This window comes from Lonchura striata, chromosome 2 (assembly GCF_050655825.1).
Source record: "Lonchura striata isolate lonStrDom1 chromosome 2, ASM5065582v1, whole genome shotgun sequence".
In the NCBI taxonomy this organism is placed as follows: Eukaryota; Metazoa; Chordata; class Aves; order Passeriformes; family Estrildidae; genus Lonchura; species Lonchura striata.
Window position 1 is genome coordinate 55219050 of NC_140704.1, and position 13743 is coordinate 55232792.

Genomic DNA, 13743 nt, shown 5'->3' on the forward strand with positions numbered 1-13743 from the left:
TTTCCTTGTCTGTGTCTAGCCTGGCTGCAATGGTATGCTGATGCTTTTGCTGCCCAGGAGAGGTCTGGCAAAGATATTTTCCAGGAGAGGAAATCTCTATCTATGTATGCGTCTGCTTACAACAACCACTCCGAACCACTAACACCTACTGATGCCTCAGGTGTGTCTCTGATAAATAGTCATCAAGAACTTCTTTCTCATTCTTCTTGAGTAGCTCCATGGACATTTGATAAACCTGACCTCCTAATTCTGATTGTGCTCATGCCTTTGATAGATATTTCCAGTCTATTACTTGATGAACTATAGTCTCACGATGTGAAAGCCCCATGCCTTTTCATGCTGAGTTTTGATTTAACTGGCATTGTGCTGGACGTGGTTTCCCAGGTATAAGTGAAATCCAAGCATAGATGAACAGTGCCAAACCAAAACTGATGCTGACTTAGCAAACAAGTGTCAGTTGCAAGTACTGTTAATGAAAAAAATAATTCTGTGCCTATGATTTTGGCCTTATTTACTATGGATGTTGATCACCACAGCTGATGCCAGTTTGAAGAAAAAGAGAAAGCATGCTGGGAATCTCTGTTTTATTAACACCAGAGATCAGAAAACTGATCAGAAAGCTGATCATTAAACTTCCCACTAACCAAAAATGCTTTAAAGATCTTGCTTTGATTATAAGATGTACTTCATTGAAAGGGTTTTTTCAAGAAGGAGAAAGAGGGAAGGAATAAGTAATATTGTGATCTGTGCAAGCCTGCAATCTAGTAAATAGAACTATGGTATGGGATGCTGGTGTTCATGGCCTCCTCTTATTTGGAAAGAACTTGGTTTATTGCTCTTGCTCTTAGGTAATCTACCAATCAGACTTGAATCCAGGGGTATAAATCCACTGTAATTACTCTCCAGCAGGATTTCTTAAATAAAAATGAGCTAGGCGTTGCTGGAATTTGGTGTGGTTGAAGAAGATAAGAGAGATGACTTTGAAAACAGGCACTGTTGCTCATTCAATCATGACAATGTTCTGCAACAAGATTACTGATAATGAAATGCATGTGCAGCATATTTCCTTAATCTAGTTGATGTGTTCAAGCTAATCACAGTGCATGCACAACTCTGGGTACATTATGCAAAAACTTAGCAGTACCTCACTTACAGGTGATCTATATATCCTTGTCAAAATTTAGGCTCTTTAGCTGTTTTTAAGTCTTGTAGACTTTTTTTTTAAGCTTTGTAAAGCTGATGTTATAACATTTTATTTTGGCCCTGTAGTCTCTAAAAGAGATACCAGATGCTTAGTGCTTTTAAAAATGTGCCTTCATGGTTAGGAGGATGAACTGGTAAATAGCAGTTCTGACTATGGATGCTTTTAAAAATAAGCACTGGTTAAATCTGTAGTTCTGTGAATGAGTGTAGATATTCCTCAGTCATAGGCAGGATATGATAATCCCAAACGGATTAGTGGTTTGGAACCTTTTTGGACTAATGTACCTGTGTAGGAACCACCTTGAACAGCTTTTTTCCCAGTAAGCACAAGCTGATTTTGTATGCCTACAGACCATTCTGCAAATGAGCCTCTGTAGTGACCAGGGAACCTAAAATTGAAGCCATATGGAAACTTACTATGCATATTAAATTGAATGCAGCAGTGTTAACAACGTTTTGATTTGTGGCTGCAAGTAATAAATGAATTACATTAATTTTGTAGCTGCAAGCTAATTTATCCAGAATTACTTTTTAATAACCAGCACCATGTTCACTTGTAAGATTTAAATACATTTAGGAAAAATTCTGAAGATGTTTTCTTAAAAAAAAAAAATGCTAGATTCTAATTTGAGACTGGGTTTATTCTGTAATTCTCTAGGTATTTAAAAGTAAGTTGTCACAGAGCAATGGAGTGAACTGGAGACCAGATTACCTCTACATAATGCAGGAACTGGGGTAAATCACAGATTAAATGGACAAACCAAGCGAAGACTGTTATTTCTACTACTACCTTTACACATACTGGCTGGCAGAAGAGAAGGGGCAGGTATAACACTCATATAGGGTATCTGAGCAGAGATATCCCTCTGTGTGCAATCCTTCCTTGGCAATAACTTATCCCTTTTAGGGGAGGAGTTTCTTCCCAGAAAACTTGTTGGCAACTTTAGGAAGGCAGAAAATGTTAGTGAGTGTATACTTGTAGTCTAGCACTGACAGAAATGTGTATGCCCCCTTATAAAATATCTTCTCTTATACCTTGGTTCATTAACAACATAATTAATATATTAAAACTAATTCTGTAGTGATATTTTTGCTCAGAAGAATGCTAAATTTAAAGGGAGGGCACATCCCAACACATAGATAGCAAAAAGAGTTAAGGGCCTATGACCACAGTATCAGCGAGATACTCTACTCAAGCAGTATGTACTGTTAATCACTCATGGAGGCCACTAGGCATATCTTAAATTAAGAGCTTTTCCATCAGGCTGTTCCTGTGATAGAGACCATTACTCATGGCAGCCACCATTTTACAGAACGTGCTGACATCTGTGTGAGTACCTGAGGGTACAGGAACCCGTGACTGGGTAAGATGTGGATGTATGGCACAGCAGCAGAATCTCCTCTAGGGCTTCTCTTGCAGGTTCAGCTGCTTTAAGTGGCTGTGAATCCAGCACGAAGGCTGAAGTAAATGTTATGGGGTAGATGACCTGCTGTGTGAGGCAACCGGCTCATTCAAAATAGGGATTGGCAGAGTTGTATCTGGGACATATTGTTCAGGCAAAGCAGACTGGCACCCCAGCTCACATATGATGTGCCTGTCTCTGAGGAGGTAATTAGCTGAATTTGTTGTGACCACAAAGTTGCTTTTTCCTCACAGAGGTTCCCTCGCCTGTGTTTCTGCTGGGTGCTGCAGTGCATCAGGCATTGAATTATTACTCTATTCACTAGGAAAGATGTTGCCATACTTCTGGTGATGTCTATTCACATTCTACATCACTTGTTATGTTAGGGCTGTGTTTCTGTTGCTGCAATATTCTTTATTATGATTTCTGGGCTCAGTTATCTTAAGATTCTCCTACAGTGAGTGTGTGAGATGAGGCACAGGAACAGGTTTATTCTTTTAGCTAAGTTTCTATTATTTAATTGAATAAGGGAAAAACTGAGAGTATAGTAAGAAAAAAGAACATATGAAATTTAGGAGTAATGGGAACATGACAGTTATGGCTAATTTGAATCCATGAGATGGAAATCTGCGAATCCAAACACCTGACAACAGGTGGTTGTACATATTGAATGGCTATTCACTCACCGTCTTATCACATTAATAAATTTTCTGGCATTTTGGCATCAAAACAATTATAACTACATGCATTCAAATGATTTTATCCACTTTGTGGTGGAAACCCACAAAATCCATCCCAGTGGGTGTAGGTGTGTCTTTGTATGTAAATGGATGGATGTGAACTGAAATGGTTATTATATCTATTGTGGGGAAAATATTTACTTTTCTAAAGTAATGCCTGTTAACAAGACAAAGATGCTAAGCCCAAGAACAGCTCTCCTGTAAATCCAGATGGAGAAGGCTTTTAATCATGGCTGACATGAACTCTCCTTTAGAATTTGGGAATGCAATCTCAATTCTTAATTATTGAAATTGGCAGGAGTCCAGCTTCTAGTGTTCTCCATATCTAGACAATGATTTTTTTCCTACAGGCACTTCTTTCTCCCCATGTGAGGCACATATTGACTAACATCCATGTGGGCCTCTCCCTGGGTTCTGAGGAGGATCCTATCAGAGTCTCTTTGTTTGCAAGTTATCTGCTCAACAAAAAATTCATTTCAGTTGCATCTAAGCATCCATGCATTTGCTCATGTGTCAATAAATAACATCATGGATAAGGCTATGCTTATCTTCCCATGTGATTTGGACTCCAATCTGATATCTGCTGAATTCCAACAGAACAAGAGTGGACCCAAGTCCTCACGTTCCTGCTTTCAAGATTACAGAATTTATGATATAATCTGTGGTTTTGCCTTTATTCTCTATCTCAATAATCAGCTTCAATCCAGCTGATTATTAGATTTTGCAAACAGAATGTCCAAGCACTTCAGAATTAATGACATTTACCATGTGGGCATACTTATAGACCAGGAAATATCACCAGTTTCAAAAATTCTATTTCACATACTAATCAGTTGCAATTAAAAAAAATACTAAGAGGGGGGAAAACTCTCAGACCTGCTTAGCAGCATTCTACAGAAATTCAAAAAACCCTCAGAGTATCAGAAAGTACAATGTTCACAAGACTGGGGTGAGGATGAGAATATACTGAATATCCTATAAAAACAATTGTAAGCATCACTTTTTTCCAGCAAATATTTTTAACCTCCTGAAGTAGTGCAGATTTTCAGCTACAACCAGATATGTTTTACATACACGGTGTAGAATTAAATAATACAAGAATAGAATTAAATAATTCAAGTAATGCAGTTACAGGGATAAATGTGGAAGTGTAAGGAGCAAGTGACAAGGAAACAGTCAAAAGAAAATGGTGTTTTGGTGAAGTAGGGGGAGGAAATCTCTTAACCATTCTGTAACAACCTCTGCTGCTGTTGCCAATTCAGAGCCAGTTGTGAGTCATAGGGACTCCAAACTGTAGGCATTACAAAAAAGAAGAAAAAAGAAATAAAGAAAAAAAGAAAATAAATGAATCTTGTTTCCCTCCCCCCCCCCCCCCCCCCCCCCCAGAGCTCTTTTGCTTGCACATTTGCCTTTCCCTTTTCCTAGCTCATTCTTGCACATCCTCTGAGATGAGGGAAAAAGCTCTACAGGAAAACATGCCATCCTTTTGGCATAGCATAATTTTTTGTGAGATGATTTGCTCTGGTATAATTGTGTGGTGGAGAAGGCTTGGGAGTGTGATTCTGCATGGCAGCCCTGTGTACTGTAGTTAGATTTGTATCAGTGAGATACGACAGGTCTGCCCTTGAGATTCTGCAGTGGCACAGTGCCAGCTGTTCACCATGCTGATCTGTGTCTCTCCAGAGCAAAATCAAAATCTGCTGCCATGGTTCAGCTCTGGGTCAGACCCACAGCCAGATTACTGAGGGTTGTTTTTTTTTTTTTGTTTGTTTCTTCTTAATTCGAAAACTGTAGAAATTTTGTAAGGGAAGCTTCTTTCCTGATAATTCAGACTAAAGCAGCACTGTATCTGCTACTTATACATCAAAGGCTGAAGGATTTTGGTATTAAACCTTCTTTGACCTTATGACCATAAAATATAACCACAGTTAAGCTAGATTCCCAATCTGCTAAGCAAAACCATGCAAAGACATTTTTTTTTGCAAGGAAAGATTCTGCCATGTATTGCACTGGGATTTCATTCATCTTTGTTGATGGCATTTCACTTAATTGCTGCCATTTGAGAGCCCTATAGGCAAGGCAGAGAAAGAAGAATAAAGTAGGGATAAAAATGGGAGAGGGAATTGCTAATATAGAAAAAAAAATCCCATCATGTTTGTGCCTGTGCAATCTCCATAAATTTTAAAAATCTTCATAGAAATAACCATAAAATGAAAAAAATGAAGACAGTCCCAAAGGGACCATAGTCAGGATGTGTCCTAAAACAAGGGTATCCCTACTGTAATTCAGAAAAGGTTTGAGATCTCCACTAAGGTCTGACAAAGCAGTGGCTGCCCCTCCCTCTTTCTTTGTGGTCTTACAGGGCTTTGTAGGACTGGGGCTTGGGCCACTGGTTTTAAATTGTAGTCTGGATGAGGTTTTTCTTGGCGTGGGGTTCAGAGATACCACCTAGCGCTATCAGTGTAACCTACTCAGTAATTACTGATAAGTCCAGTGTTACAGAGTGCTAAAATTACAGTACACTGTTATGCCTCCTGGCCCTTTTTGAAATTCAGGCACATCTCTGTCTTCAATGAGACTGGAACATTATGTTTAGTTTATTTTCCAGTACTTTTATTAGTTAAAAAAAAAAAAAAAAATCCTTGCCCTCTTCTGACACATTTGGACAACCTTTTAATGTTCTCATATTAAAAATAGATATTAGGTCAGATGGGTGATTAATCTGAACCAGTACAGCCATTCCTAAATAATTGGTGTGTTTCCAATACCATCAAAAACACATTGCTTTTTTAAAAATCACACTAAAATTTTACTCTGGGAAATAATAAATGGCAAAGAGTTCCACTGTGTAAAAAAGCCACATGTGAAATAGCTCATCTTCTGACAGCTTTGGGGTTCCCATCTCTAAAACTGACAGAAGGTTTCAATATTTTTGTGCTAAAGGACACGGAACAATAGAAATTTCTCACCTAATTTTTCTGAAGCAGTTTTTGTTTTACATAATTCTATCCTCAAAAACTTGAAGGCAGTGAAGAGGACAACAAGACACACAGAACTGACCAGTTTGTTTTGATGTATGAAAGGGATTGAAAGGAGACAAACGTCAGAAAATGGAGATAATGAGTAAGAAACCCATTGGCTTTTATTCCTGTGATTTTAAAGAACCAGCTCTTTATTAGTACTCAGATTTTTTCCCTAAAATAGGGCATCTTAAAAGGCTTTTAAAAATCATGTCAGAGGTTGGAGCACCTTTTTATTCTGTGACTAGCCAGTGAAGGATCACAGAAATGTTTGTTGTGTGCATGGAAGAAAGCATGCAAGAGAGCCTTCTGTCAAGGGAGTTTCCTATCTCCGTATCTCTAAATAATCCATACCCTCCTAGAAAGAGAATGTTGGAGGTTTTTTATGCCATCTCAATATTTTCCTATTACTTGTTCCATTATTTATCGTGGAGTGACTTTCCAACTTGCAATGCCCTGAGCAAGCGTGGTTCTTGCCTTGAGCTACCAGAGGGGGAATCTGGCTGCAAACTGCCTCCCCATCTGTCATGGAGTGAGAGAGAAAGATCCGAACTGGCAGGGAATATTTTCCCCTTTCTCTTTGTCTCTGCTGCCAGAAGGGGAACAAGGAACTGGCCCATGAGTTATTGAGTTAATATAAGGCCACTGAGTTAATATACTTAATATAGAGTTGGACACCCCGAGATTGCACAGCCTGAAGACTGAACACTCCTTGGGTTCCTGCTGGATGTGTTGTGGTAGGCATTTCTTTCCCTTGGTTCAGGTCTTTACAGTTGCCTCCTCACACCAGTCTCAACTTATGCAAAGACCCTCCCCTTGTGCAACAAGACAGCTTTGAAGTACTTGGTGAACTTTCAACCTCCTAGAAGAGGCTTCTTTTAGTAAAATTGGTTAGGTAAGTTATCTGCCAATGCTCAGTGGGGGGTATTTGCCACCCAGCAAATGATCCCCTGTTTCTGGGCCCTCTTGCCTACAGTACCTTGTTATATATTGTTATTTCTCAGTGTGCATGAATCTGTGCCCAAGCTTGTGTGCTTTCACCTCATCAAATGGAGCAAATGCAATCAATTTTAGAGTCTTCTTTTCTCCCAAATCTCTCCTATATCCAGTGCAGAACACCTGGGGATGCTTTTGAGTTCACAGTCATCATCTTTCATCCAAGGTGGAAAATGGCTGCCTGTACCCTCTATGCCTGACCCTGAGGAAACCGGGAATGATCCTGGGCCAAACCCCTGAAATCTGGCCCAAGACTGCTCCAAAAGACTCCATTTGGGTGTCATATTTGTGCCTAGAGAGGATATTGGTTGAACAAAATCCCATGCTTGTCCCTCTACCTGTGCAAACCTGGAAGCATTTAGACCTTGATACAAACTTTGGGACAAGTTATCACTTTCTTTTGAGGACAGCCTGGTCTTAGAAGAGATGAACATCAGGTTGTATTTGTCCTGAGGGAGCTGCAATGCTTGGCAGGGCAGACTGTTTACTCCAAGTATTGCTTGTGACATTAGGCAAATTATCAGGAGAAATTGGCCCATCCCCTCTTTGTCCAGCTGTGTACTCGAGTGAGGCTCTGAGATTGATGTGTCATTAGCAAACTGTGACCCAGACTGTGATTCAGCCAGGAGCTTCCAACTTGAATGTGAAATCTGCACTTTTTATAAAGGTTTAAAAAAGTATTCCCTCCTCATTTAGAGCAGAGTACTTCTGCTTGTCAGACAGCTGCTGTATATCCATCATAATAAAGAGGTCTTGCTCATTCAGAGGTTTAAAGACTGTTAGCTTTTAGATCAACGGTTCATTCATTTTATCACTCGTGAGCTTATAGATAAATAACTCTAGCTGGTTAGAAAACAACTGAGGCTCAGCTAAGCTAAACTCCTTTAAGGTGTGTGGGACTGTGCAGACCTCTGTAGCTGCTGAACTAGTGTGGGCTGCATACACATCTGTAGTTTACTGGTGCTGTTTTTTAGTCAACACTAAGTTTAGCAATGTCCAGGAATTATTTTTCTTTGAAGTTCTTATAATTCTCATGCTCCTGCCATTCCCGCAATGAGCCAGAGATGGAGGAGCAGCTAGTGTCCTCTGTGTTAGCTCAGGGCTCTTTCCCAAATGAAATTTGGCATTTCATTGAGAAATAAAGTTACTTTATTCCCATAACCTGTATTTCATTTAGCACACAGCTGTTTTAGTGGTATTTTGAATCTACTGCATCATTAATACATCCTTTTGAAACAACATAAGGTTCACCCTGATAATTCTTGACTTCCTTCCCCAGACTTAACCATTATGAGTGTCCTGGGAAGAAAGGTGTGTAGGCAAGATCATAGGCAACTGTATACTGTGAAATTATAAGTATCAGACAAAATACACGCAGCTATAGTATCACAACTAATAGATGTATTTTAAAAGTTGAAACATCTATCTTTAATTGCATGTTAAGTATGTACTGAGAAACCACAGTTATACATTTTTATAACAAACCTTTACATCTGAAGTCATAATAACACAAATAAAAAGTGCTGATTATATATGGTCAAAATAACTGAGGCAAATTTTTTGACAGTATCTTCTAAATATCATCATGTAGCCTCTGTCAGCAACACTCTAAAGTCAGGCTGAATACTATCAATGACAATAATTTTTTCCTTAGTTTACCGAAAACCAACAACTCAAAAACTATTTTGTTTCTTTGTTTGCCTTTTTTTTTTTTTTTTTTTTTTTTGCATAGCTTTCAATATTGCTATCCTCTCACCTCTCTGCATATTGCAAGCCCATCTCAGCTCTGGATAATTACTTTAAAGTTCTTAATATTTTTAATCCAGCTCTCCTTGAATACATAATATATATTTTCTACCAATTATAAATACATAATTTTTATTAATCTGATTTCAATAACATGCATTTGTATAATTACTATACAATCAAAATAGACATTGACTTCACACAGTGTGTACGCTTTTATTTCAGTAATATTGTTCAGACACACTGCTCAACAAATCAAATAAGGAAACAAAAAGTTAAAAAGGAGGGAGAAAACCTCTGGGAGGAAACATATTCTCACAGTGATTACAGAAAAAAAAAAACTTACAATAAAAAGGGTTTATTAATACATAGAAAATCCTCACAATAGTTGAAACACACTTTAGGAACCAGTAAACATTTTAAATAGAATTGTGCCAATTATGCAGTGCCCAAGCATCTGCTTGCTCTTAATTAGATGGGGAGGTGAATGACCACTGTTTATTTTCATTTTCCTCATTAATTATGAAAAACTGCATTCAATTCATCTTGCATGGTGAGAGACTGGCTGCGCAGATGTAAGTCATAAGGGAAGTGGCTCTCTGTAGGCAACCTGAACATCGAGCTCTGCCCAAGGGGACCCCTGGGTGGCACTGCACAGTAATGCATACCATAATTGTAATTTTTGCCATAGTCCAAGCTTTCCTCTTGCTTCAGGGAAAATATCCCATTATAGTTAATTGGGGGAGGACTTAAGGGACCTTCAAACTGTGGGCTGGCGCACTCAGGGGAAGTGCTTTCATAGAAGGACTCGTAAGCACTGCAGTAATTGTATGGTTTCATGGACTTAGAGTTGTCAAGAGTCCCATGCCCTGGGGGGGTGCCAAGCTCCGGGCTGTGGTAGGGAGGATAAAAGGTGGAGTAGGGTGTGCGGGTATGATGGGCACCATCGCCTGCCTGGCCCATGAGGAAACTTCTGGCATTCAGTTGCAGGCATCCTGCCACCAAATTTGTAGTTGGCTGGGACAGACCCTTGCACAAGTTTTGGACAAAGGTGAGCAGGTCAGGTCTCTTCCCAATTCGCAGTATTTCAGAAAGAGCCCAAATATAGTTCTTGGCTAGTCTTAAAGTTTCTATTTTCGACAGTTTTTGTGTTTTAGAATAACAAGGGACAACTTTCCTTAAATTGTCCAGAGCATCATTAAGGCCGTGCATACGGTTCCTCTCTCTAGCATTGGCTTCTTGACGCCTGAATTTAATTCTTTCCATCCTTATCTTGCTCGTCTTTTTTTTCCTAAGGCCCCTTCTCCGTGGCAAACCATTCTCATCCTCCTCTTCTCTCTCTTCCTCCTCCTCTTCTTTTTCTGTGTCTTCTCCAGGAGATCTTTTAATATTCTTTCCTCGGAGGATGATCTGCTTTGAAAAGCTTTCTGTGTTCTTCATTTGCTTTTGGTCATCACTTTCTCTGGGAAACTTTCTACACATCTGGGATTCTGGCATTACAACAGACTCATCAAATGGTAGTGTTAACATGGTTCTACAATCTTAAGTTACCTGAAAGAATGCCAGCACAATGTTTAAATATTTCCATTTTTAAAGTTTTTCGACTCACACAGACAGCCTCATGCACCTTATTTGTGTCTGTGTGTAAGCTCTCCTTATAAGAGAGAGTGTGTGTATGTGTGCGTGTGTGTGTGTATATAAATGCTCAATCTATATTTTTTGAATAAAATGGCAGTTGCAAATGCCCACATTTAAAAAAAACATAGCTGTAGAGAATTCTAAAATCACTTGAAACATTTGACCCTGCAACTAAAAAACCACATTTCTCACAGATAAATATGGAGTAAATCCATACTTTAAATGTACAGTTAGCTTCCTGCTCATTTATTTTATTTTTAAACAAATCCTTCAAACTCTCACCATCATGGAATCCAAAGAAATACAAAATGTGACAAAGCACTACAGAAATTTCATTAATCCAAATTCCCCTGGGTGGAAAAATGAGGAGAGGGAGTGTAGTTTTAAAATTGAGAAAGTGCCATATCTCTATTACCAGGTGGTAAATATTTTAAAATCACCTTTTGATTTATACTTCAAAATTCTGGATTTTTGCTCTCCACATTTCTTCCTTTATGTATCAAGATACTAAACTTTAGTAAGTTACAGTAGATGAGAAGGAAAAAAAAATGGAATATACCCCCCAAATCACTTAGCTAGTAATATAACTCAAAACAAAGCACTTTTCCTAGTTATTTGTATCAAAAATCACACAATACTTATTTCACATTAAGACAAAAATCAGAATTATTTAACCCTAAACGTATTCAGATTAGAGTTAGGAAATAAAATCCCCCTACCTTTTTTTCCCCCCCTTTTCAAGCAAAAATTCTATTTGATATTATCTGTTAAGTTAGAATCAACTTATTTGCTTTTTTTCTTGTTCTTTTCTCCTTTTTCTTTTCTTTCCCATCAATTAGGGGAGGGGGGGGAGGTGAAAAATTCCCTGCACGCTATAGCAGTGTTTATGTTCTGCGAGGTTCAGATGTCTTCCTCCAGCTCTTAGCTGACAGGAGCGGTCTGTAGATTCTGACTGTAATCCTGCACGTGTGCTCAGAATCCAGCCTAGAAAGGAAAAATAATTTCCTTTTCCCAATTACTTTGCTTTTGTTTGCAGCTTGGGAACAGCAAAAAGCTTGTATCCCATGGACTTCAAAGAGAGAAGGAAAGTAAATGCAGGGACTTTTAACAGAACAAAATTAAACAAAAACCCCAGTCAAAGACTAACTCTATCAGTATTGTCTACACATTTGCAATATTACATAAAAGCAATGAAAGTTTGTAATTGCATCAGAATAATAAAATGGTAGAAGTTATTAGACAGCAAATAGCATACACAAAATACAAGACAATGATACTGTATCTTTAAACACTTGCATGCACACCCAACACCAATTGAAATATATCTTTATTTGTATTACCTTAGCTTTTTATTTCATTCAACAATCAGTTTTCATTTTTTGCCTTCCAAATCTTTTCAGTCTGAATGTCGCATCGTCTGCTGGAGTCTAGATCGGTGTATATCTGCACTATCTCATTGATCTCTAAAAAGTGACATTGATGCCAACTGCCAGAGCTGGTACCCATGCCATCTGCTAGTGACGTCACTGGGCAGAGAAAACCACGTGAGTCTTTCTCCTGGGACCTTCATTCTGCACTGATCATCTGGCATCCCTCTAAGTGGGTACCAGCATTCAAGTATCAACACAGAAGGTTAGACTGATAGAAAAAAAAAAAAAGAAAAGAAAAAAATTCTGCACCAGCATTTCACATACAGTAGGTGCATTTCCACTGTGGTTGCTTCTTTTTAGCAGTCTAGCTGCATGGATAGACATGCCAGCATTTGGTGCTATCCCTGCCTACAGGTACAGCTGCCCTCTGGTTGTTAATATGGCATTGTTTATATGAGAAATGCTGTCTTGTATTGATCTGAGTCCCTCCAGTGCACCTGGTACCCAGGGACAAAAAAGAAAAGGCAAGGAAAGAAAGGCGGTAAGGGGGAAGTAATGCTGGTGCTATAACGCATAGCACAGTCACAAAAAGTAGTTTTTGTGTAATGCTGCTGGGTGAGATTTTTGGGGTGTGGGGTTTTTTTTGAGTACAGCTTGTTGCCCCAGAGCACAGGATAATAGGAGCAAGCCTCATGCCATCTGTAAGAAATCCATCCTTCGCATCCCTTGGTGGATTTTGACATTGCAAAATAAAAGAGGCATTTATAGGAAACTGGACATATAGCATGAAAGTTTAACAAATCATGCCTTTTTTTCCGAAGTATGTGGCAAGGCTCGCTGACCTGCTCTGGCATGTTGCAATGTGACTGGGGTGCACCTGCTCAAAAGTGTAGCTTAGGATTCTCAAAGGGTTTGGCCTCTGCCATATTTTCTGTCTGCCTAGTCTTTTTGTGAATGTTTCCCCAATATCTCTTTAAAAACTGAGTTATTCCCTTTGAAAACCTCCTAAAATCTCCCCCTGCTCTTCTGTTTTGATACCTAGCTTCTCCTTTCTTCATGCCCTTGTTTCTCCTGTCAGCTGCCTCTCCTGTGCTCCCTGCTCTTCCTTTTTAACCCTTTTGTCTCTTTCTGCTGGCAAAACACTGTTAAAGGAAGCTGACAAAGACTCTTAGCTCAGCCTTACCACGGAGCTTATGACAAACTCCACCTTCATGTGTTAGGGGTTTGTGTCTTGTTTTTTTTTTAATTTAAGGAGTGGCATGTCACATATAAGTGATATGAAGTGACAGGAGTCACCTTAGAAATATTATTTTTAAAATTTTGGTTTTGTTATTATTGTATATCACAGTTTTTTTTTTTTGTAACTAAATAATCTCTTTAAAAAAATAATGAGTGACTGAGTATGCTTTTAGTATTAAAATAATCCCTGGCAGAGCTGCTATTGTTACGGGTCCGTGTCAGCATTTCCATTATAAATCCTGGTTTTGAAGGGTTTATAATTCATCTGCTTCAATTCACATTGGTCCAAACCTTGGCATTAATGTTCTCAGCCTTCTAGCCCTCATCCAATTAATTTTTGTTCCACAAAGTTTCATTTAAATATGTTGGGGCATTTTTTTGATTAGGG

At 38.8% G+C, this 13743-nt stretch overlaps 1 protein-coding gene across 2 annotated transcripts; it reads right to left on the reverse strand.

Annotated features, from left to right (window-relative positions):
• Positions 1–8741: 8741 nt before the first annotated feature.
• NEUROD6 (neuronal differentiation 6) lies at positions 8742–12404 on the reverse strand. 2 transcript variants are annotated; one of them, XM_021546454.4, is made up of 3 exons: positions 12087–12395; positions 11466–11730; positions 8742–10659 (listed from the first exon to the last, which is right to left on the reverse strand). In XM_021546454.4, the coding sequence occupies exon 3, from the start codon at positions 10636–10638 to the stop codon at positions 9625–9627; it is 1014 nt and encodes a 337-aa protein (XP_021402129.1). In that variant the 5' UTR covers positions 10639–10659; positions 11466–11730; positions 12087–12395; the 3' UTR covers positions 8742–9624. The 2 variants fall into 2 exon arrangements, with proteins under 2 accessions (XP_021402129.1, XP_021402136.1); XM_021546461.4 differs by lacking the exon at positions 11466–11730 and having other exon boundaries at positions 12087–12404.
• Positions 12405–13743: the final 1339 nt, after the last annotated feature.

Coding starts and splice junctions, on each gene's coding strand:
- NEUROD6 (XM_021546461.4), bottom strand. CDS start 10,638: ATGTTAACACTACCATTTGATGAGTCTGTTGTAATGCCAGAATCCCAG.